The 24,739-nt window shown below is 36.3% G+C and overlaps 1 protein-coding gene across 1 annotated transcript in view; it reads right to left on the reverse strand.

The window, feature by feature from the left end:
* The window catches only part of si:ch211-269c21.2 (carbohydrate sulfotransferase 8), a 136,949-nt gene that overhangs the window by 87,655 nt on the left and 24,555 nt on the right, over window positions 1–24,739 (reverse strand). Inside the window, exon 2 of the mRNA XM_056452188.1 lies at window positions 1,197–1,405. Coding sequence (XP_056308163.1) covers window positions 1,197–1,371 — 175 coding nt within the window. The 5' untranslated portion in view covers window positions 1,372–1,405. The remainder of the gene's footprint in view (window positions 1–1,196; window positions 1,406–24,739) is intronic.

Consider the following 24,739-nt stretch of genomic DNA (forward strand, 5'->3'; position numbering starts at 1 on the left):
TTGAATAATTAAGTTGTTCCAACGAAATCTCAAGAGTTGTGTTGTTTCAGCTCATTTTAAATAATTAGTTTGAACAAGCAACAAAAAATATTGTTTTGAGTGTACAGTACAGATTGCATTCAGCTTGCCAAATTAACAACAATCTTCACTTGCAGTGTGAGTTTCAACAAGGATGCAAAAAGGGTTGTAAATGTCCGCAGCAAGACCATCATAAAGTGGGTCACACACTGGATGCGCCATGCCGTGACGCACCTTGCAGCGACACGCAAACATAGGTTTATATCAGGGTACTGCAAGTCAGTGGCTGTCTGCGGTGTCCAGCTACGACTCAGGACACTGTTCATATTTCTGCCGTGCCCCAGAGCATCATCTGAATCACTTCATTTTAAAGGGCACCTAGGTTACCCCTTTTCCAGATTTAAAGTCTTTTGTGTCTCCAGAATGTGTCTGTAAAGTTTCAGCTCAAAACACCCATCAGATTTTTGATTATACCTTTCATAAGTTTCTATTTTATAACTCTGAGCAGCAGGTAGTGGTTTTTGTGTACTGCGCCCTTAAGGCTAGTCCTTCACGGCCACCATTTCCATGTGCCTACCAGTGTGCCTTAATCTTCTACCTCGGCTGCTTCAGACAACAGACAGACATGAAGGAAGAAGATCTCACGTAACGTTTGTGAGAAATACTGCAGTAAGAACTTTACCAATGAGTATTTGATGCATTTGTTGTGGAGTTGCAACGATGAGTCACACACAATGTCGATACAAAGTTCACACACAGATACACACACGCACATTTTTTAAATGTAACTCCCACGATTAACAAGGGATCACGGTACACAAAAAAATGCACTTAAAAGCCTTATGTATCAAATTTTATCCTCTCATCTCAAAAGAAATTTTCTTTAAAAAAAGAAGTAAATATACTATATAATAAATAAGCTATGCAGTTATAGAAATATTAAAATATATTATTTAAATCTTTTTTCAAATTTAATCATGTCAAACTATAATTGTTGTTGAAATCCTTTTTTACATCCCTGTTGATCCACTTTATACTCTTTGCAGCAACTAAAATTTATCACATTCAATAAAAAAAATTCTAATTTTCTTACAATCACGTGACAACCAGACAAAACATTTTGAAACACTAAGCAGAAAGCTGCATCTCTAAAAGACCAATCCAAATGTCAGACAGACCTTGGTGCTGTTGCTGGAGTGTCTCTGTGAGGTCCTGTAGGTGCAGCAGAAGAAGACCTCCAGCGCCTAAAAGCAGCAGGAACCAGAAGGAGCAGGGGAGTCTCATGACTGTGGAGCGAAGGGACCTTCTTCTGCCTCCAAAAGCAGCCTCCAGCACCCTACACTCTACCCACATCACGGCCTGTGACGCACGGCCCTGACGGTGGGACCTATACACATTCACACACACACACACACACACACACACACACACACACACACACACACACACACACACACACACACACACATAAAGAAAAACACGTCAACACAGTGCCTTAGCAACCAAGGCTGTCGTGACTGCTTTAGTTCTGCAGGACAAGCTAGTCCGCATGCTTGTTGTCTTGTTACGAGTTAGGAATTACAATTGTTAGGCTTTATTTCTTTTCTAGTAACCAATCCAGAACTTTCTAGCAAGTTTGGTGAATGACTGCTTTCCTCTCAAGGAGTGCTTCTTTACCTTGTTAACACCATTTGAGCATAAGGAACAACACCTATGAGGCAGATTTAAAATGTTAGTTAATTATGAATTCGTCAAGATGTTTTGGAGATTTCTCTATTTCCCCATTCAGATGCAAAAGACTTGGGCTTGTTTGATAACAATAGATGCCTGTAGATGTTACAAATATGCGTTTTTCTTCTTCTTCTTCAATGAATCGTGTGGAAACATTTGATTATTCATTTCTCTGTTGCGAAATAATTTTTTGTTTTTGAAAAACAGGGCTGGTTTACAGTTTTAAAAAGTTAAAAATACTGAACAAAAACAAGACGCCTTTGCTGTGCCGAGAAACACACCCCTGCCGTAACATGCACCCCCTCATAGACTTTCATTAGAATTCTCAGTCTACGTTAAAAAACCACAACAAAGGCCTAAAACCTAATGTGATTATTATTTTGATGGATAAAGCAAGAACAAGAAGTGAAACGCATTTTAAAATGCACTAGGTTTACAAATAAATGTAAAATAGAAATATTGAATGTACTGTAGACTGATGTAATGAGCCTGCTTCTAAAATTAGGCTTTTTGGTGGGAAACATCAAATTGTCGTTGTTTTCAACTAAACCACAAATTAAACAATTAACTTAATAATCTCATCGGTATTGTATTTAAAGTCAATGTTTTTTTTAAATATATATCTTCTGTAAGCCAAGGGTTCCATTCATGAAACTCACCTCAGTCACTCTCATTAGTTGTCATAATTCTATTATTAATTTTTTTGGATCAATTTAAGTTAATAGATGCAGATTTCAGAGGGGATGCATTTTACAGCAGGGGTGCGTTTCTCTGCACAACACTGGCATTGACGAAAACATTTTATCACTCTGAAATTGTGAAACTTACATTCATGTACAGTAGGTTATTATAGTTAATGAAAATGAACAAAAAAAAAACTAAAACTAGAATCGAAAAACATTTTCGTTAACTGAATAAATAAAAACAAGTTTTTTAAAAAAAACAAGAACTGAAACTGGATTGTGGAAACTAGACTGTGGAAACTGTTTTGTGTATACAAAAGTTATACAAAACTAACTTTAACTAACTAAAATTATAACACAAACATCCTTCATTTTCGTCTTTGTAAATGTATTAAATACATACCGTATGCCTTTTAAAAGTAAATCTATTTGCTTCGAGCTACCAGTTATACGACAGGTGTTTGACCCGTATGGCACCTCATAGTCACCACAGTTATCTGGCCAGATCAAGAAGCCGGTCCTTCTCTCGTCATTCTCGCTGTTGCTCCCATGACAAAAACAATGAGCGGACATGATAGCAGCATGGTGACAACATTAAATCCGACCCGAGCACACACTTAAAAGTATTAATTTAACACAATTATGTCCAAAAATGGGTTTTATTTTTGTATTAGTGATCGTGATCACAAACGAATCGTTCTTTTTAACCGGTTGAACTAATTCACCAAATAGAACTGAATACGATAAGCACTTATCCACAAACAACATAGTTTTTAAAATGCCTGAATCCCCCCTCTGACTTGAAATAAACCAATATATACTGAGTTATTCAGTTATTAGAACAGTACACAGAGATCAGATTTGAGAAGCGGTGAACCGATAATACTGCACATGTATGAATAAGCATAAGTGAATCGAACAAAAACAGTACATGACAGCCTGCTGTGACAACTAAACTTGAAGAGCTGCAGCACGAGTAAACCGAGGGCTTAAATAGAGGATCTGGCGAAACATAAGTTTATTTCACAACAGAAAGTCGTAATGGAATTTAAATAAGTGAATCATGCTTGAGTTGGGTTGCAAAACGTAATTGTGAGAAACTTTTCAGATCATGGTGATATTTTAACTGGCTGAAATTATGATTGCTGACTACATATTTTTGATATGTTGAGTCTAAACTTGGGAAGATTGTCACAAACGATCCAGTTCACAATAAAGATCTGAACTTTCCATGACTACTGTGTATCTAGCCTCAGAGGCAGCCTTGCACATACATTTTACTTAAGGCTGCTAACTTGTTGGCTGTTGAACTTGAATTTGAGGAAGGGTAGGTGGTAGTGGTAGATGGTAGTGTTCTTGTGTTAAACAATATAGCCTATCTTTGGTTGAGTTTTTATTATACAATATTTATTCAGATGATTTTAAATCTTGCACCTAACAAATATCCTAATTTACAAAAAAAAAAAACAAACAAAAAATTAAAACTAATAATGAAACTAATAAAAACTAAACTAAATGTACAGTAAGCAATTTCAAAACATAAAAACTAATAAATCTCCCTCTAAAACTAACTAAAACTAAATTCAAAAACAAAAAGTCAAAACAAAATAAAAACTAAAACTAATGACAAATCCAAAACTATTATAATCTTGATGTATAGCAGTAAAACCCAATCAAACTAGGGACTTGCAACATTTGCATTTGCCCAAAAATGGTTATTTGTAATGATATAATTATTATAAGAATATTATAGACCCAATATATTTAATCTCTAATTAAAGACCTTTAATGTGCCCATATGATGCTTCTTATATAATGACCTTTCATGTTGTGTGTAATGTAGCAGTTTGTGGATCTAAAAGGTCACCAAACCAAGATCTCCCAAAACAAAGAACCCACTGAAACCTATCTCACCCTGTGGGAATTTGGTCAAGGTCATCTCAGACAAACTCTGGAAATCCTAAAAGATTGCTATAATCCAAGGTTCTGTGGTCTTTGATCATCCAATTAATGTTACAATTAAATTCGCCTTCCGATAAAATTTTGGCAGCGAATGATTTTAGACAAATTCTGTGGTGCGACTTCTCTTGCGACGACCATCAAACCAAGAACCAATAGCATTGCTGAACCTGATGACGTACTTCCAGTCTTACTGACCTACTTACACTCAGGCCTTGACATTAACTTTTTAGATCACCAGCCACTGTGGCTAGTAGTTTTTCAAAACTACTAGCCACTCGCCAATTTCACTAGCCACAATTTTATTGTTGGGAAATTATATTCTAAACACATAAATATGACTTTGACATGATAAAATTAATTGATTTAGATTTTGCGTTATCTCCACATGCCTCCTCATTCATTTCACTTTTTTGTGTGTCGTGTATGAACTTGCTCAATAATCATGAGCAAATGAGTTATGGTTTCATACTATTGCAATTAGTTTTTATTTCACATAATTTCAGAGCTCCAAATTAAGGATTTATCAAATTTATCTCTGACCACACCAAACATAAACAATTAATTATTTCTTAGCCACAAATTTTAAATGTGTCAAAACAAGCAAACAAGCAAAACAAGCTGTATACTATACTTTTTTATTTAACAAAACATATTCACAGTAATCTGTCCTGGCTAACGGTCCCAGATCACCAGTTAACTACACATAGATGGGGAGTTAATGTCCCAATAAAGCAATGTTATTGTAAAAAATTATAATTAAACCAAATTACACTCCAAAAAAAGCAGGTAAAAAACATACCGTGCGATAATTAAAGGATGATCGCACACACAAAGGTAATGTTAGACCCAGAAATAATCTGTTCAAAGAATGATTAAAGCGAAAGCAACCGGTGCTGCTTACAATAAGTCAACTCTGGAAATCTTGAAAGCAGCAAGACTGCGGGTGCATGTTCATAACTTTTTGTCTTGTCTATTTGAAAGAGAACCGATCGCATCAGTTGTGTTCTGGGGTTAAGGATCCACTTGCAGTTCTTTACTAATAAGAGTAGTCAAGCAGGCAATGGTCATTCACAGGTGCAAACAGATACAAACAAGGTAACCCAGAAGCGTAGTTGAGAAACAGGCAGATGGTCGATGCAGGCGGCAGACAACATAAACAATAGAACAAAGCAAGGATAATATGCGGAGAGACTAGACCAGAAACCGCTTCATAAAGTTACAGGGTTAACACCAACAAGACTCTGCAATGTCTGTGAGTGTGTGTGCTGTTTATATGGTACATGTAATCAGTCCTGAGTAATAGAACAAGGACAGGCGTGTATGTGTGGTGCCTGAAGGGAGTTGTAGTTCATATGGTGGCAGAATTGTAGCCCGAGTGAAAGTGAATGTTCTTCAGCGATCTATGAGGGTTAGATCGCTGGTGATCATGACAGTTTAAGAGCATCCAGAGCTGAAATTCAGTTATATTAATGGACAGTAAATTTTCGAAAAGTACTGTAAAGGTCTTTGCACACTGATGTCAATTATTTTCTCATGTGTTTTTTTTTATATTTGTATCCTCAAAATGTGTCATGCACAGAAACACACGGAGTAGCACACAGTGTCTCATGTATATTAATTAATCTTTTGCAGGAAAAAAGAGATAAAAACAGAAGAAATATTGCAATATTAGAAATATTAGAAATTTCAGATTCTAGCTGTTTCTCAATTCCAAGAACGCAGAGAATGGACTTGCATTCTTGTGAAGACCGGTCTTGTCTGGTCACCTAAGAAGAACGAACTCAGGAGACCACAAGAACACAGAATGCACCCTGTGAGAATTGAGATGCTCCGTTCTTCCTGATGGTCACATGATCTTCATTTTAATAAAAAAATATTTAAAGATTACAGGACTCATTCAGAGGTTTATTGTTTTTTTTCCCTTTTCAATTTATATAACGTGCACAAAAACCTTGCAAATAAATTTGGCACAATACAAATAAAACAGACTTTAATGCAAATTTTGGCAAATAAACACCCTCTATTAGGATTTTCATGGTAATGTTTACTTTCACCGCCTCGTTTAGGGAAACTCCTGAGATAAATAAGTTATATCTCCAATCTTTAATAATAAATCTATATAAAATGCTGCACTTCCTAACTCTTTTATTAAGTCGCAATGACTTCTGGGACTTCTAGAGCGAGTTCGGTGCTCAAGTCTGCATCAGCATATACCCGAACTTGCCAGGAAGTTTCACGCAACCTCCGTTCTTGAAGTCTAGAGTTTTGGAACTGAACTTTGGCGTTTAATGATGATGTTACATGAGAACATGCGGACACAAGACCGCTGAAGAACAAATATTGAAAAACAGCCTCTGTGTGCAATAAACTTAAGCATCAAACCAATCACAACAACCTATACCATTTGACAAATCAGAGTACAGAAAACTCTGAGAAAGGAGGAGCTATTAGAGCAAATTAAAGTTGCAAAATGAAAGCGTTTTTGACCTTGGATGATTGTAAACCTGCAGAAGACTTTCAAAACACAGTGACCAATCTTTAACCTTCCTGTCGTTTTTGGGTCAAATCTGACCGATATCCAACTTAAATTACTCATAAATATTGTGTTTTACATCTGATTGCCTCAAGATCTTATGATGTCCTCCACACTATGCATTTGAACATATAAAAGTGATGATCATCTCTTTCATTGAATTTTGAGTGTTTTAATCAAAATTGTTACACCTGTGGTGTTCTCGGTCAAACGTGACCGCCATAGGAAATGAATGTGTATTCAGGCTATATTCATTCATCAGACAGAAAACATCCCCACACACACTACCCTAACTCACGCACTCACTCACTCACTCACTCACTCACTCACTTACTCATTTCAGACTGAACAATGTCTTTTGCAGGTACACATACTGTGTCTCACATGCTTATGTGATGATCCTCCAGCCTGATCTCACAAGTAAACATAACTATTTTACATTTTGTCAGTTTAGTGGTCAAGTCATATGTGTTCAGTCGTGCAAAAGTGTACGATTTTTAAAAGGAGGCGTGGCACCCAACCCCACCCTTAAACCATTGCGGATAAGCATATTGTACAAAACTGTATGAATGAGCATTATTTATTAAGCATTAGCATGTAGTGAATTCATTATTTGTTAAGCATTAACTCTACATTAATAAACGTTAGTAAGCAGTTTATAATTGCAGCTACAAATGCTGTATTCTTGACTTACAACCATATTTATAATGTGCTTAATTATTGTGTTTTCATACTTTGTTAATTATTTATTTTTCATTACCAAATTAAGTATTGCATTATTAACAAACCATTTGTATTTAGAGTAGTTGGTGGTTTTTAAGATCATTCAGAATGAGTTAGTAAATGATTAATAAACTATGGAAATCAATGTTTATATATTTTATTGTGCAGACATATATTAATGGTTACTATGTATGTTAATAAATGCTTTATTAACTCAACTTCATGCAGTTTTGTGACCTAATCTAAAGTGAGGACTATTTATGCTCTATAAATCCCTTATACATGACAATTAAAGGCTCAGTATCAAATGAACAATAATCTTTGCAATTTTATCTAAAGTAAAAGTTAATTATATTATATTTAAATAAAAATTATATACAGTAAAATTACTGTAAAGTTCAAACACTGACAAAATACAACATAAAACAATAAAATAATTTAACAATATAATAAGATGCGATGTTTAAAATAACAAAAAAGGAAGGCTTTGAAATTCATAAATAAGATTTTTTATATTACACAAACTTTTTAAAACCCTGCTTGAAAAGACTTTCTTTCCCACACACACAAACCCATTTTCCATCTATTTCCAATCATCATAAATGTGCCCTCTTAAGTCCTGATGTAAATAAAAAATTCGAGCAAATTTTCCTGAAAATTATTAGTTTTACTCAGTAAAAAATTGAAAAGAACAAACGAAGAGGCTTTTGTAAACGTGCTTTTTCTTCTGCGTCTCACATACTACAATGAGCATGCATTTATATAAATAGCATGTTGTGTTTTCACAGATCTATCTGATGAATATTCTGCTGACAGCAAGGTCCCATTTCCCACAAGACGCGATGCAAGACACGAATAAGAACAAGAGAAAGGGAGGCACATTTGTGCTCCGAGTGTGTGCCAGGTTTGCTGTTCTCAGCAGGTGAGAGCAGCATAAGGAATCATGTGCTCTGAGCCTATAGGGACCTGAAGCCTACACAAAACATCTTGCCCTGCCTGTTCCATGTGTATCTTCTACACTCTCTGAGATTAGACTGCCTGACTCACACGACCCACACAAACAAAAATTCTTATTACACACATTCATCATACAGTGCGCCTCGTGGAGCTTAACACCAAACAAATCTGGTGCACTGAGGAGGAAATTATAGACTGATGTGAATTAATTTGCTTTTAACATTATTAATAGGACTGCGTATAATAACATTAAATCCACATTAAGTGCCACTTTACCACAAACAGGCTACAAAATAGGGCCTGAAACTCTTTTTAAACAAATTAAGTGTGAAAGGAAGCGCTTAACCTTCAGAAAATGACTGAAGTCAACTTCAGGAGGTCAAACTAAATTTTACATGAGCTGCGTTTTTTGTTGTAGCTTTTTAACATCAAAATTCAAATAAGCATCACAGTTATCAATCAACAATAAGAGATCAGTATATTAGAATATTTTATTAAATGAATATGCTGAAAATTGAGTTAATCATCACAGGAATCCATTAATATTAATAAGAACAATATATAGTTTTATTGTAGTAGTAATTTTTATCTACTGAATGAAAATCAAATGGTAAGCTTTTCAAAAGCACAGAAATTTATTTATACAGCAATTTATGCTAAAAGATCACCCATTCTTTTAATCTAAAAGCATGCTAGCAATATGCTAAATCATGTTAACAAAATGTTAAGGGTTAGTTCACCCAAAAGTTTTTATTATCCCATGACTTTCTCTCCCTCATGGCATCTGAGCGCGCGCATCTATGCTGGAAAGATGGCGGAAGTTGAGGATGACGTGCAAGCTTATACTGCAGTCACGCCATGGCCATCTGCCGTTCCGAGAAGGAAGGTCACGTTGTCTGTGCAGTGAGTTTATCGGACCACGTCACCCTTTGGTGTCAATCGAACATCGAACTGACATTGCAACATATACATGAATTCCAGCTCCAACTTGAGCTATATATATATACATTTATGTGTGTGTGTGTGTGTGTAGTCAGAATGATTATTTTTCCTCAATTTCTGTTTAACAGAACAGAAAGAAGATTTTATCAGCACATTTTTTATAGTTTTAATAATTAATTTCTAATAACTGATTTCTTTTAGGCAACGCAGTGGTGCAGTAGGTAGTGCTGTCACCTCACAGCAAGAAGGTTGCTGGTTTGAGCCTCGGCTGGGTCAGTTGGCGTTTCTGTGTGGAGTTTGCATGTTCTTCTTGCGTTCGCGTGGGTTTCCTCCGAGTGCTCCGGTTTCCCCCACAGTCCAAAGACATGCGGTACAGGTGAATTGGGTAGGCTAAATTGTCCATAGTGTATGAGTGTGTGTGGATGTTTCCCAGAGATGGGTTGCAGCTGGAAGGGCATCCGCTGCGTAAAACATGTGCTGGATAAGTTGGCGGTTCATTCCGCTGTGGCGACCCCGGATTAATAAAGGGAGTAAGCCGAAAAGAAAATGAATGAATGAATGATTTCTTTTATCTTTGCCATGATGTCAGAACATAATATTTGACTAGATATTTTTCAAGACACTAGTATTCAGCTTAAAGTGACATTTAAAGGCTTAACCAAGTTAATTTGGCAAGTTAGGGTAATAGGCAAATCATTAACGATGGTTTGTTCTGTAGACAATCAAAACAAATATTCCTTAAGTGGAATAATAATATTAATATTCCCTAATTCCTTAACATTAAAAACTGCTTTATTTATTCACCAGAAGAAAAAACAATATAGGAAATACTGTAAAATATTCCTTGCTCTGTTAAACAACAATTAGCAAATCGTTTTTTGAAAAAGAAATTCACTTTGACTTTAACTCTTTCTCTCTCTCTCTCTCTCTCTCTCTCTCTCTATATATATATATATATATATATATATATATATATATATATATATATATATATATATATATATATATATATATATATATATTCATTTTCTTTTCGGCTTAGTCCCTTTATTAATCTTGGGTCGCGACAGCGGAATTAACCGCCAACTTATCCAGCATTTGTTTCACCCAGCGGATGCCCTTCCAGCCGCAACCCATCACTGGGTATATATATATATATATATATATATATATATATATATATATATATATATATATATATATATATATATATATATTTAAGTAACTAGTAACTATTTACTTGAGTAATTTTTTCATCAGATATTTTTTTACTCTTTTTTATAGTAACTTTTAAGAATGTTACTTTTACTTTTACATGAATAAAAATTACCGCACGTACTTGCACTTTTACTTGAGTATAGATTTCAGATACTCTACCCACTTCTGATCTGAGGTGTATATGACTATCAGAACTCAGTGTTTACCCTGTGCCATGTTTGTCTCCCCTGTGTTAATAGTGTTCCATGTGCTTGTCATGGGATTCCTTTAATTAGTATGGTTTGCTATTTTGGTAGCATTCACACTTTTTGACAATGGAAACAGAAAAAAACTGAATACTGTACAATACTAAATCGTACCGCTCATTGGAAACAAGGCATTCATTTTTCTCATGTATTAAAGTTACACGAAATAAACCATGTATCTGTGCACTTTACTATTGCTCTCATTGTATTATCTGCTCTGAATTCATCCATTCGTCAATCTTCCTTCATTTTGTTAGCAAAGCCCATCTTTCAACAATCCAATTTTTTCCCAAAGGATAAAAATTATTCATTACTATATCAAGTGGATTTATGTCACTATAGCGAGAAAAAGGACTATTTTTACTTCTGTTTAAAAATACACATCAGTCGCTCTCTGAAGCTCACTGTGGTACCATGAAAGCCATTTGTGAAATTTCCTCACTACTAAATGTAACACATCAACTGTTAGTGGCATCATAACAAAGTGAAAGCAATTTGGAACAACGGCAACTCAGTCATGAAGTGATTGACCATGTAAAATCACAGAGTGAGGTCAGCACATGCTGAGGCACACAATGTACAGAAGTCACCAACTTTCTGCAGTCAATGCTGTAGCTACTGTACAGTACAGACCTCCAAACTCCATGTAGCCTCCAAATTGCTTCAAAAAAGTGCTTTATCAAATGGGTTTCTATGGCCAAGCAGCTTTATCCAAGCCTTGCAGTGGTGTAAAGTGCACCACCATTGGACTATAGGGCAGTAGAGATGTGTTTTCTGGCCAATCACACCTCTATGTCTCGCTATCTGATGGACAAGTTCGAGTTTGGTGGTTGCAAGGAAATTGGTACCTGACTGACTGCATTGTGCCAAATGTAAAGTTTGGTGATGGGGGAATTATGGGGTTGCTTTTTAGAGGTTGAGCTTGGCCTCTTCAGTTCCTCTTACAGTTCCAGTAAAAGAAACTTTTAGAGCTTCAGCATACCAAGACAGTTTCCTACTCCCAACGATGGAACTGTGTACCAGTTCATAAAGCAAAGGTTCATAGACATGGATGAGTGATTTTGGGTTAGAGGAACCTGCCTGCACAGAGTTTATTGGATACACTTCTGAAAGTCTAAAATTCCCTGACGTGACAAACCCCAAATTATACTTTTAACTGGTCCCAAGTCATCAGAATAAATCAAAGCCATGCAATTACAGAAATTATTTGTAGCCCTGTGAATGTGGCTTCATTTGCTTTGCAAAGTCATTTTCATTTGCTTGAAAGCCTTTTCCATCCAGCACTTAAATGTAAGTGCTGCCTTTTCCACTGTAAAGCCAAACGGCAAGCCTTTGCCAGATAGAAAGCAGCCTTATCTTCTTCCCCACATCGAAACACCAAAATTGCAGCTTGATGTGTACAGTCGCATCTTTGCAGGCAATCACAGCTGAGGTGATGGAGGTTAGATTTCTTTAACAACAGCTTTGAGTAAAAAAACACCCCGTGCACCTGCTCCTTCATCCACGCCTCCTTTCCTTTTATCCGAGCTTGATTGCTTTTCCCTGGATTGGACCACTTCCCCCATTACCCCAGTCCCAGGATATTGCTGATCCCTGACCTGTATGATAGTGGGATTTAAAAAGGTCTTGAGTAGCACCAGGAAACCTGTGGATGAAATCTAAAGCCAGAGGATCTTCTGCTAATGAAAACAGCTCTCTGCAGATGCTACCCTGCCATTTAAGGTCTTATATTTGACTTCTACTTCTGATTTTACTTCTTATTCAAACTCAGGTCAAAAGGGCTAAAAACAAATCAACATTTTAAGTAATTATGGCTTCTAATAAGTGAGCTCTTATTTTGTAATTTTCTGTCATGGAGGCTTTAATATTAATGTGAAATATGGAAATTAGATGGTTGGATCACTTTGAAGTTATTTTATTATTTGTTAAGTATATATATATACAGTACACACACACACACACACACACACACACACACACACACACACACACACACACACACACACACATACATACAGTTCAAGTCAGAATTAAACCCCCTTTGAATTTTGTTTTTCTTTTTTAAATATTTATCAAATGATTTTTAACAGAGCAAGGAAATTTGCACAGTATGTCTGATAATATTTTTTCATCTGGAGAAAGTCTTTTTTGTTTTATTTCGGCTAGAATAAAAGCAGTTTTAATTTTAAACAATTTTTTTTACTGTCTACAGAACAAACCATTGTTATACAATAACTTGCCTAATTACCCTAACCTGCCTAGTTAACATTATTAACCTAGTTAGGTTTTTAAATGTCACTTTAAGCTGTATAGAAGTGTCTTGAAAAATATCTAGTAAAATATTATTTACTGTCATCATGGCAAAGATAAAATAAATCAGTCATTAGAAATGAGTTATTAAAACTATTATGTTTAGAAATGTGTTGAAAAAAATCTTCTCTTTGTTAAACAGAAATTGGGGAAAATTAAGTCTAATTTAGTCTAATTACCCGGTGAGCAATGTTAAGTTTCAAACATGACTGAGACTCTGGGGAAAATATAAAATGACAGCAATCACAATAATAATTAGGCTTTTCCTCGGGTTTTGTACATTAACATTACTTTAGAACCACTAAGAAACTAATGGTGATTTAATAAATAGTTTTAATTAGATTTAATTGTTTGGTTATCGGTTTATACATTCATTTACTCATTTTCCTTTGACTTAGTCCCTTATTTATCAGGGGTCACCAACGCGGAACTAACCGGCAACTATTCCGGCATCTGTTTTATGCTCTTTCAGTACTAGGAAACACCCACATTCTCATTCATAGACTTTATTTGGTTGTGCCGCCCAGGTATATTAACGGCTGCCCAAGTATATTTAGTGACACTTTTTTTGCATTAACTATCATCCTTTTACACTTTTTTGTATCCGCCAAACATCCACGATCGTTCAAGTAGTGTAAAATCTTCTTTTCTGTTTTACTGTTTCGTTCTGTGTGTGCGAGATCTGTCAACACTCCCACAGACAGTCTCACGTGCTCTGCAGACCCACAGAGACGCACCTTTTTGGGACTTAAACAATTTGAATTAAAATCTCCAGCTTTTGCTTTCACTATCTAAAGCTTTGATTAATCATATATGTTCACTTGGCTTCGCAGCTGTTTGTGGATGCACAGTCGTGAGAGCTAGAGAAAGATTAAATAATACATTCTTTAATCTAAACGACTCAGAAAAACTACTATATACTGGGAGAGGACGAAATGACTGGTCTGAACTGGATGCAAAATATATGTACACCATTAGTAATGGTTAATTAATGCATTTGACTTATTTAAAAAATCTACACGTTTTAATCTTGTAATCATTATCATTTTTAGAGATATTGTCTATTTTTGTAATTTTTCTGTCCTTTATTTCTTATTTGCTGTATATTTTATTAGCTTGATGATAGGCTATATTACAGGCTATTTTATATACAAATCTAAAATGCTTTGGCATTCAAATTTGTTTTGAACTTGAAAGAGAGAGAGAAGCAGATTTTACCTCTCAGTGGGTGCACATGGCTCATGATTGGCATAAAAGTACGAGAAATAGTGGATTTCTTTTTATTTCAACAGTAAACAGAAACAGTGTCATAATGCATAAAATTATTGTTAAAATTTTTATTCTGTTTTGTTTGTCACATATAGTTAACTGTTTATGTGATAAATGGATAAATTCAATCCGGCTACCATCACCACAAATATATTTCAAACCTGTGAGAAGCACTGCAGTACGGCCAATTTAGTTTATTCAGTTCACTAATAGCACATGTTTTTGGCCTGTGGGGGAAACCAGAGCACCCGTAGGAAACCCACACGAACATGGGGAGAACATGCAAACTCCATACAGAAATCCCTACTGATCCAGCTAGGACTCAATCCAGCGACCTTCTTGCTGTGAGGTGACAGTGCTAACCACCGAGCCACTATGCTGCCCGCTGTGTATATATATACTGTATATTTATAGAAAGTTGTGATAACTGGTATAAAATATTGGTTTATGCATATTTATAATTTGTATTAAAAATGCTCTTTAAACATCATACATTATGTAACGCTTAGAAACAATTTACTAGAAATTTCTATGTGATATTTGTTTGCAATCCTTTTTTCTGCGCATTCACTTTCTATAGCATCAAAATGTTTGAAAACCCCTAGCCTTAGTAAAGTGAGCCAAAAAGAAAAGCAATTTCAGAGGCAGAGCAGGTTATTACTTTCTGATGAAAGACTAGGAAAACCCTTTAAAAAAAAAATTACACTGGTAAATTATGCACAGTTACACCAGGAATATGGATTAAGAAACTAAATAGGCTTGATTTAGATTGTTCGGTCATAATATTCAGTAGAGTCATAAGTCATATGATAATGTTAATCACTGGGTAATTCAGGTACAGCACAGTTGCCTGTTTCGATCAAGTTTGATTGCAAGTGGGTGGAAATTTAGACGTAGTAACCACATCACAGGCTCACGAAGACCAGATGTGCTCAATTAGCCATCAGAAATTAAATCTCTGTATTTACATAAACAGACAAAATCAATTTTGTCTCATTTGTTAGGACAGCTGTTAATTACGAAAGATGCAAGGTAGTGTAGATGAACATAAATTGAGTTCTCCGCAAGTTTAGTTATTTCTGCAATACAAACAATTCTATAAAAATGAAACAAAAAAGCACAGCAAGCCCATATACTGTGAAGAGAGAGGCAGAAAAGCCAAAGCCTCCACCTAAACTAAAGGAAACAAAAACTATTATAAAACTAAAGAGCTAATTTACAATAACAGATATGTGTAAGTAATTACTAATTGATTACAACATATTTAAAAACTAAAAAAATGCAAACAAGCCATATATATATATATATTTATATATATATATATATATATATATATATATATATATATATATATATATATATATATATATTATATATATATATATATATATATATATATATATATATATATATATATATATATATATATATATATATATATATATATATGATACATTCATTCATTAAATTTCCTTCTGCTTAGTCTCTAGTTGCCACAGCGGAATGAACCGCCAATTATTCCTGCATATGTTTTACGTAGCGGATGCCCTTCCAGTCGCAACCCAGAAATATCCATACACACTTACATTTAGGCACACACTCATACACTAAGGACAATTTTGTTTACCCAATTCACCTGTACAGCATGTCTTTGGACTGTGGAAACCGGAGCACCCAGAGGAAACCCAGAGGAACACAAGGAGAACATGCAAACTTCACACAAAAATGCAACTGGCCCAGCCGGGACTCGAACCAGCGACCTTCTTGCTGTGAGGTGACACCTTTTCGCCCATATGTGATAAATAAAACGCATGTATTAATTAATAAATATGCAAAGACACAATTCCAAAATAGCACTAAAATTATACTTTATACATCTACTTTAAAATATCAAAGAGTAACTTTTTTGTGCTAGATGGGATAAACCATTCATATATTTAACTCTCATAAATCACGCCTGAGAAAATTTTCAGACGAGTGGCTAATTCTTCCAAATTCATACGATTTTAATTTTTCAAATGAGGCGTGATGAGCAAATCATACTAAATTGTACAAATGCACATTAGCCACTAAATCAAAAAGTTGATCAAGAACTGCAGTGAGGCTGCGTTGCATAAATCAGGTATTAAATATTACAAGCGAAAACTTTAGTATGATGAAAATTTTAAAATGTACAAATTAAGTGACAGCGTACTTGTGAATTTACTTTAAAAAACAAATATTTGAAAAAAATATACAATACCTGACACTCTTGTCATCGATCCCAGTTGTAAGTGCAACAAATAATAACTTGACTTCTAGTTGATCATTCGGAAAAGTGGCAGAAGGTAGATTTTCCCAATGAATCATCTATTAAACTTAGACCCAAGATTCTCAGAGAAATCAGTCAAGTTTGTTGAAGGAAAAATCATGGTTTTGGGTTACATTCAGTATGGGGTCATGGGAGAGATCTGCAGAGTGGATGGCAACATCAACAGCCTGCGGTATCAAGACATTTGGGCTGCCTATTACATTACAAACCACAGGAAGAGGGTAAATTCTTCAGCAGGATGGCACTCCTCAATCTTCAGCCTCCACATCAAAGTTCTTGAAAGCAAAGAAGATCAAGGTGCTCCAGTATTAGCCAGCCCAGTCACCAGACATAAACATTATTAAGCATGTCTGGGGTAAGATTATGAAATATTGATGAACTCTCAGAGTTCTGCAAGTACGCTTTCTTTGCCATTCCAGATGACTTTATTAATAAGTTATTTGAGCCATTGCAGAGATGTATGGATGCAGTAATCCAAGCTCATGGGAGTCATACACAATATTAATTCTTTTTTCACTGTACAATGACTTTATATGTACATTATTTCTCTTAAGTTACAAGACTTTAGTCTAAGCAAAGTCAGACCTTACTGTTAAATGTCAGACCTTACCTAATTAAATAATTAAAAATCAGAGCATGATCATATTTTATTTTGGTAAAATAAGCGTAATCTAGAGGCCTTTGCCTTTCATATAAGCCACTTCTGATACCAAATGATCAACTGGAATCAAGTTATTATTTGTTGTTCTTAAAACTTGGATAGATGACAAGACTTTTGTCAGGTAGTGTAAGAACCTGAAGTTTCTGAATAAAAAGAAAAAAATGAAAGCAAAGTTTAATATTAAGGTATGGGTTACTTTTCCCAGTGTTGGGTTGCGGCTGGAAAGGCATCCGCTGCGTAAAACATATGCTGGATAAGTTGGCGGTTCATTCCGCTGTGGCAACCACTGATTAATAAAGGGTCTAAGCCGAAAAGAAAATTAATGAATGAATGAATAATATGGGTTCATGAAACTAAGCCATGAGAAGACTAGTTAAAAAGAGCCTAGAGTCTTACGCTACTGGTTCACCCAATCCTTTGAGCTCGTGTTGTGTGTAGTGTCACATTAACATTCATTAAGGTGACAGATGGAGGACATACTCAGGAATCAATACGACTGTGAGCTCCCCCACCGTCTCTTTCCCCTGTGTCCTTCCTTACCGAACGCACATTCATCACTGCTCTGAATATTACACCTCACTTTCACAATTATTACCCTGTTGAATCGCTATTCTGAAATTAGAAATGATTAAAACCATTGATCCAGTTTACGATGTTCAAACATAGCAACCGTATTGCATTGATCTGTCAACATAATCTCGGTGTAATCTTATTAAAAAAGCGGCGTTTGTCACCACATGCTTATTTTATGTTATTAATTCACTTTCAAAGGTAAAACCATTTTAGCACATGCTGATGATTCTCTGTGCGCGGGTACTTTAGTGTGTGCATTTTAGGTGTTTTGAGATTTGTTCTAGAAACTTAACGGGTTAGTTCAGCCCAAAATTATAAATCTGTCATAGCCATTTCTGCATCTTCATAATTTTATGCACATTTAGAAAAATGCTGGATAGAAATGCCAAGGTACTCATTTTAAAAATTGTATGCGCTCAATTAAGTCTCTTTTTTCCCAATGAAATAATGTGCACATTAACTAGGTGGAAACACATTTAGCAAGTTTGATGATGTTGACTAACCACTGTATCTCAATAACAGCATATGAAATGTTGTTTAAATATGTCTAAAAACATCAGAGCAAAAGTACACTACCTGACAAAAGAGGAGGAACAACAAATAATAACTTGACTTCTAGTTGAGGATTTGGTATAAGAAGTGGCTTATGACAGGCAAAGACCTTATAATTATGCTTAATTTACCAACATAAAATATGATCATGCCTTGATTTTTAATTATTTAATTAGGACAGTAAGGTCTGACTTTGCTTAGTCAAAAGTCTTGTCACTTAACAAAAATAATGTACAGGTATAGGATATAAAGTCATGGTGCAGTGGAAAAAGAATGAATATTGTGTATGACTTCCATGAGCTCAGACGACTGCATCCATACATCTCTGCAATGACTCAACTTATTAATAAAGTCATCTGGAATGCCAAAGAAAGCGTTCTTGCAGGTCTCCCAGAACTCATCAAGATTCGTTGGATTCATCTTAAATGCCTCTTCCTTCATCTTACCCTAGACATGCTCAATAATGTTCATGTCTGGTGACTGGGCTGGCCAATCCTGGAGCACCTTGACCTTCTTTGCTTTCAGGAACTTTGATGTGGAGGCTGAAGTATGAGAAGGAACGTTATCCCGCTGAATAATTTACCCTCTTCCTGTGGTTTGAAATGTAATTGGCAGCACAAATGTCTTGATATCTTAGGGTGTTGATGTTGCCATCCACTCTACAGATCTCTTGCACACCCCCATACTGAATGTAACCCCAAACCATGATTTTTTCCTTCACCAAACTTGACTGATTTCTCTAAGAATCTTGGGTCCATACGGGTTCCAACAGGTCTTCTGCAGTATTTGTGATGATTGGGATGCAGTTCAACAGATGATTCATCTGAAAAATCTACCTTCTGACACTTTTCCTAATGATCAACTTGAAGTAAAGTTATTATGTGTTGCTCTAACAACTGTGATTGATGGCAAGACAAAACAATGGTTCCAGAGTATTTTCTGTTTTGCATTTATAATTTATATAGCTTCTGAGAATCCAAAAAGAGTAACGTTTTGATAAATAATGTTATGATACTGTAGCTGTTTTAACATTAATCTATCATTGAATTGCCTATTGTTACAGTTATGAAATCGTTTGGGTCAGTTTGACCCTCAGCTGGGTAAGTTGACGTTTCTGAGTTTGCACGTTCTCCCTGCGTTCGCGTGAGTTTCCTCTGGGTGCTCCGGTTTCCCCCACAGTCCAAAGACATGCGGTACAGGTGAATTGGGTAGGCTAAATTGTCCGTAGTGTATGAGTGTGATTGAGTGTGTATGGATGTTTCTCAGAGATGGGTTGCAGCTGGAAGGGCATCCGCTGCGTAAAACATGTGCTGGATAAGTTGGCGGTTCATTCCGCTGTGGCGATCCCAGATTAATAAAGGGACTAAGCCAAAAAGAAAATGAATGAATGAATAAATGTGCAAATAATATGCGATGCTCAAATGCGCTTAACAAATATTGTGGCAAGGTGGCCTTGGTTCACCCATGATTCATTTATCCTCACAAACAGCATGGTTGGGATGAAGCTCCAAGGTGGCAGGGTGTGCGATGGGTGGCTTTTTGGTGAGTGATGTATTTAAAGATATTATTCCAGCTAAGTTTTTTTATTGTATTTTATTTTATTGAGCATAATTATTTAACTGCATATCAGGAGACCACGGTTATCCATTAAAGACGTGGATGTTAACCCCCCTCAACAACCCACAAACTGACCAAGAGCGCAGATACAATGATGCCCATTCTCGCACTCAGTCAGATGTAAAGCGGGCGATTGGGCAGCTGAAATGCCGGTGGTGCTGCCTTGATAAGAGTGACAGTAAAGAGATAAGAGATACTTCAGACAGTAAGTGTCACCCACAATTGAGGCAACTCTCTTCTTAAAGGGTGTTAGTTCAGCATCCCCTGTTCTCCCGCCTCTTCGGTCCACACTTTGACGGTGCGCCATTGTTCTCTTCTTAACCTGCACCTTTACATGGAACCATTTCTTTTTTAATTCACTCACAGTGCGATCTTCAGACCCCACTGTGTTAACCGCGTCAGCTAAACTCTCCCACTGTTTTTTTCCTTTTGTTATTAATTCCGATTAATTAAGGACAAATTAAGGACAAACTTGCAAATAACACAGTTTTTCTCCGGTCAACCTCTGATAGGAGCACCTCCAATTCACATTCTGTGAAGTTTCTCTTCTTGCTTGCTTGCTTTTGTCATTGCTTTTTCATTTGGTTTTGCCAAAGTGGAGTCATTACCGTATTTATAAGGGGGAGGAGGCAGGGAGGTGAGGGAGGGAGGCATGTGCGCTCAGTTTCATGTTAATTTGGATATACAAAGAGAATATGCGTGGGACTCTGCGTACGCAGTGTTTTTCAGATTTTTTTTACTGCGTACGCACATTTACAGCTTTGTCCGTATGCAGTGTTTTAGTATGAATTCAACGCAAGTACATGAGGCCCCTGGTGAAGTAAAAATCATGAACATAAGCATGAGCATTTTCACACACACGCACGCTCGCTCGCACGCACACACACACACACACACACACACACACACACACACACACACACACACACACACACACACACACACACTCAATGCTAAGGAGACTCAACTGGTTGGAACTAACCAGCCATTTAGCCTTTAAAAAATATCGGTGCAGCTAATCAAAAAAAATGCTTCAATTTGCTCTGGAAAATATATATTGGACTTTAGAGCAATTGCTACAGGTCTGATGAGTCCACACTACCTGAATATACCAAATGACCAGGTAATTTCATCAATTGTTTTCTCATATTTGATGTATGGTCATATTCTAAAATGACAATGGCAAGATTCATGGGGCTCAATTTGTACAATTTTAGAAATGCATTGGAGAAATGGAGTCCAAATATTAACCTTATTGAAAATCTTTGGAATAGACTGTGCAGTGCTCTGATTCTCCCATCATCAATACAAGATCTTGGCGAAAAATCTATGCAATTGGATGGGAATAAATGTTGTGGTTGGGAATAAATCCTCTTTATTTTATGAGTTCCTCCTACTATGGTAACCTTCACAGCAGGTCAAGGGCAAGTTTTTTCTGCAATAATCAAATAATGATGCAAATACCAGTAAAATGACTACCGCTAAACTTTGAAAATATTTTGATAAATCCTCCCATGAATTTAGTGTCTGAAAAGGACAAATTCTACAAATTCATATACATAAACAAATTATTCTGAGATGATTCCTTGGATTTACACCTTTTTTTAAGTTAAGTGGTTATATAAATTAATTAGTTATTATTAGTTAATTATTTATTATTAGTTGTATTATTAGTTAATAAATTAAGTTGAACATTACTAAATTTAATTTGTTTGTTTAAATTCAACACATATAAATAGTTTGAAACAAGTTTGCAGACATCATTTTTTTCAGTGTAAGGTGAGCCACACTTCCGCACTACTTTATTACTATTATCATCTTTTCACTCAAATCAACCTAAAAATGTTCAGTATGAATCATAGAAAAATCCCTGAAAAGAAAGACTAAATCTGATACTTTTTTTACAATGATTGGCCCCTTTTGCAAAAAAAAGTCACTCTTTTCTACTGAAATGTAAATTGAAAGTGAAAAGCCTCCACATTATGCTTACACAAATGACTTGATTTTACAAAAACCTTTCTTTCCTAATCATACTGAAATGGTGAAATAAATCACTCTCACTGCACCGACAGAAATCAATTGATCTTTATATAAATGAGATATGGGATGTCTTTGCATTATTAACTTGGCTATCAGAAAATCTGCTTTTATGCCCACTTGCGCATTTATCTTCTATACATTACATCAAAGGAAAAGAAGCGTATCCTTGAAATATTCTCCAGCCCACTTCCTTAGGTATTACTGGAGTGAATGAAAGATGTCTCATTACAGTGATTCTCTCACACTGAATAAAAATGATACTGCGGTATGCATGACTCACGGCTCATGCTTTCCAGTCATACAGGCTTTTAGGAAAGTGATTCCCAAAAAGTGCTATGAATACACCAGAGAGTATTTAACCACTAAAAAGAAATAAAAAGAAAATTAAGATATTAATGACAATCTTGCTAATCAAACGGATAAGATATTATATTATTATGTTATTACATTATTATATAATTATTAAGATATTAGATATTACATTCTGATTACATACCCCCTTTTTGGAGAGTGCCAAATATGTACCAGGAGCTATGTTCTTTTGCAGTTTTTGTTTTCGCGAATCTACAAAAGGCCGCTATGTACTCTTTTTGAGATCTCCAATTTCTCTGGCGAGTGCCATTCGCACCTGCTCTTCTCGTGTAAATCCACCAGAGGCTGCTGTCGACTGACTGACTAACTTACTGATCGATCGACTGACCCACCTTCCTCCTTTCCTAAACCCAATCGATAGTGTTTTTAAAAATGCTGATTGACCAGTGATCAGCCACTTCCCTAAACCCAACTGATAGTGTTTTCAAAATGTTTTCAATCCAGAAAAAGAAAATCCCTTGTGGCAGCCTGATTTTTACCACGTTTTCAGATTTTACCACATTCTCACCCTGTTATTTACTTGTTTATTTTATTTTTTACCTGCTTTCTGCAACTGTTCTTCGGCAGACTCGAACCATGTCATCACAGTTGACTATCTGCGTCACTCTGCGTCTTAAATCCTCCAACGTGCACGGTGAGCCATTAGGACAAACTGGTAACAGCGGAAAAGCCGACCATACAGAGGTAAGTGGTCAGTTGGTAAGCTTAAAAAGGAATGGTGTCATAATAGCATTCGTTTAAAAGACTAAATGCAGCCATACGTAGCTCTGGCTACATAATTTGCGATCTCCATAAATGTATATAGGGCTACGTTTTCAGAATGATCCAATGTTGCATATTATAATATGATAATAAAATGTTGCATATTATAATTTGAAAATAAAATACAGTATGTACAATAATATTTAGTTTGTTACTATTATTGTTGTATTATTATTTTTCATTTAAATATTTATTTATTAACTATATTAATTAATTAAATAATTAAATATCAATCTTCTGATGATTTCATTCTGAAAACGTAGCCACAAATTTAAATTACATATATGTAGCCAGAGCAATGTAATGTATGGCTGCATATCATCTTTAAAAAAAACGCTACAGGGCAGTATAACACTTTTACCTTTCTTGCCTACCAGTGTTATGAAGCGGACAGGAGACAGAGGTAAGGAAACGTTAGGGTGTTTATTCAATGACAACAAGGAGCACATGAAGGATAGCCAGGAGGATCAGGAATGATGTTGGGGTCTTTTCCTCCGTGGCTGGGTAACAGGAATACACGAGGATGGACAGCACACACCAGATACAGCTGACAGAGGATGACACAGACTTGGAAGGACTGGAAGACAGGACGATTCGGGTGGACCAGGAAGACTAGGAGGAATACAAAGAGAACAGGTAAGTAAAGCGTTTGTTTTAGCTGAGGATGACTACGCTGAGTGGTCGCTCAGTTGTCCGCTTTCGTCGAGACGAGCCCGGACAATGAGCGACTGGAGTGCTGTGCTTTTATCTGGTGCTCGTGAATGTGATGCAGCTGTGTGCTCATTAGAAGTCAGGTGATGGTGATCTTCGTGAGTGGGGATCGTGAGAGCCTGACCAATCCGTGACAGTACCCCCCTCCCCAGGGCCCGCTCCTGAGGGCCGACACCTCCGACGCCGTGGTGGTCTCCCTCTGCCTCTAGGCGCTGGGAACTCAGGGTGGCTCTCATGAAACTCCACCATGAGACTAGGATCGAGAATATCAGCTCTGGGAACCCATGTCCTTTCTTCGGGGCCGTACCCTTCCCAGTCCACCAGGTACTCCAACTGGCCACCACGACGTCGGGAACGCAAGATCTCCTTCACTGCGTAGACGGCTCCTTCTTCTAGGAGCAGTGGAGGAGGGGGTTCCTCTTCGTGGTCAGGCTCTGTGGAGGGAAGAACAGGATCGTGATAGGGTTTCAGGAGTGATACGTGGAATGTAGGGTGAATACGGTAGTGAGAGGGTAATTGTAGTTTGTAGGTGACGGGGTTAACCTGTTC

Source organism: Danio aesculapii, chromosome 25 (genome assembly GCF_903798145.1).
Source record: "Danio aesculapii chromosome 25, fDanAes4.1, whole genome shotgun sequence".
NCBI lineage: Eukaryota > Metazoa > Chordata > Actinopteri > Cypriniformes > Danionidae > Danio > Danio aesculapii.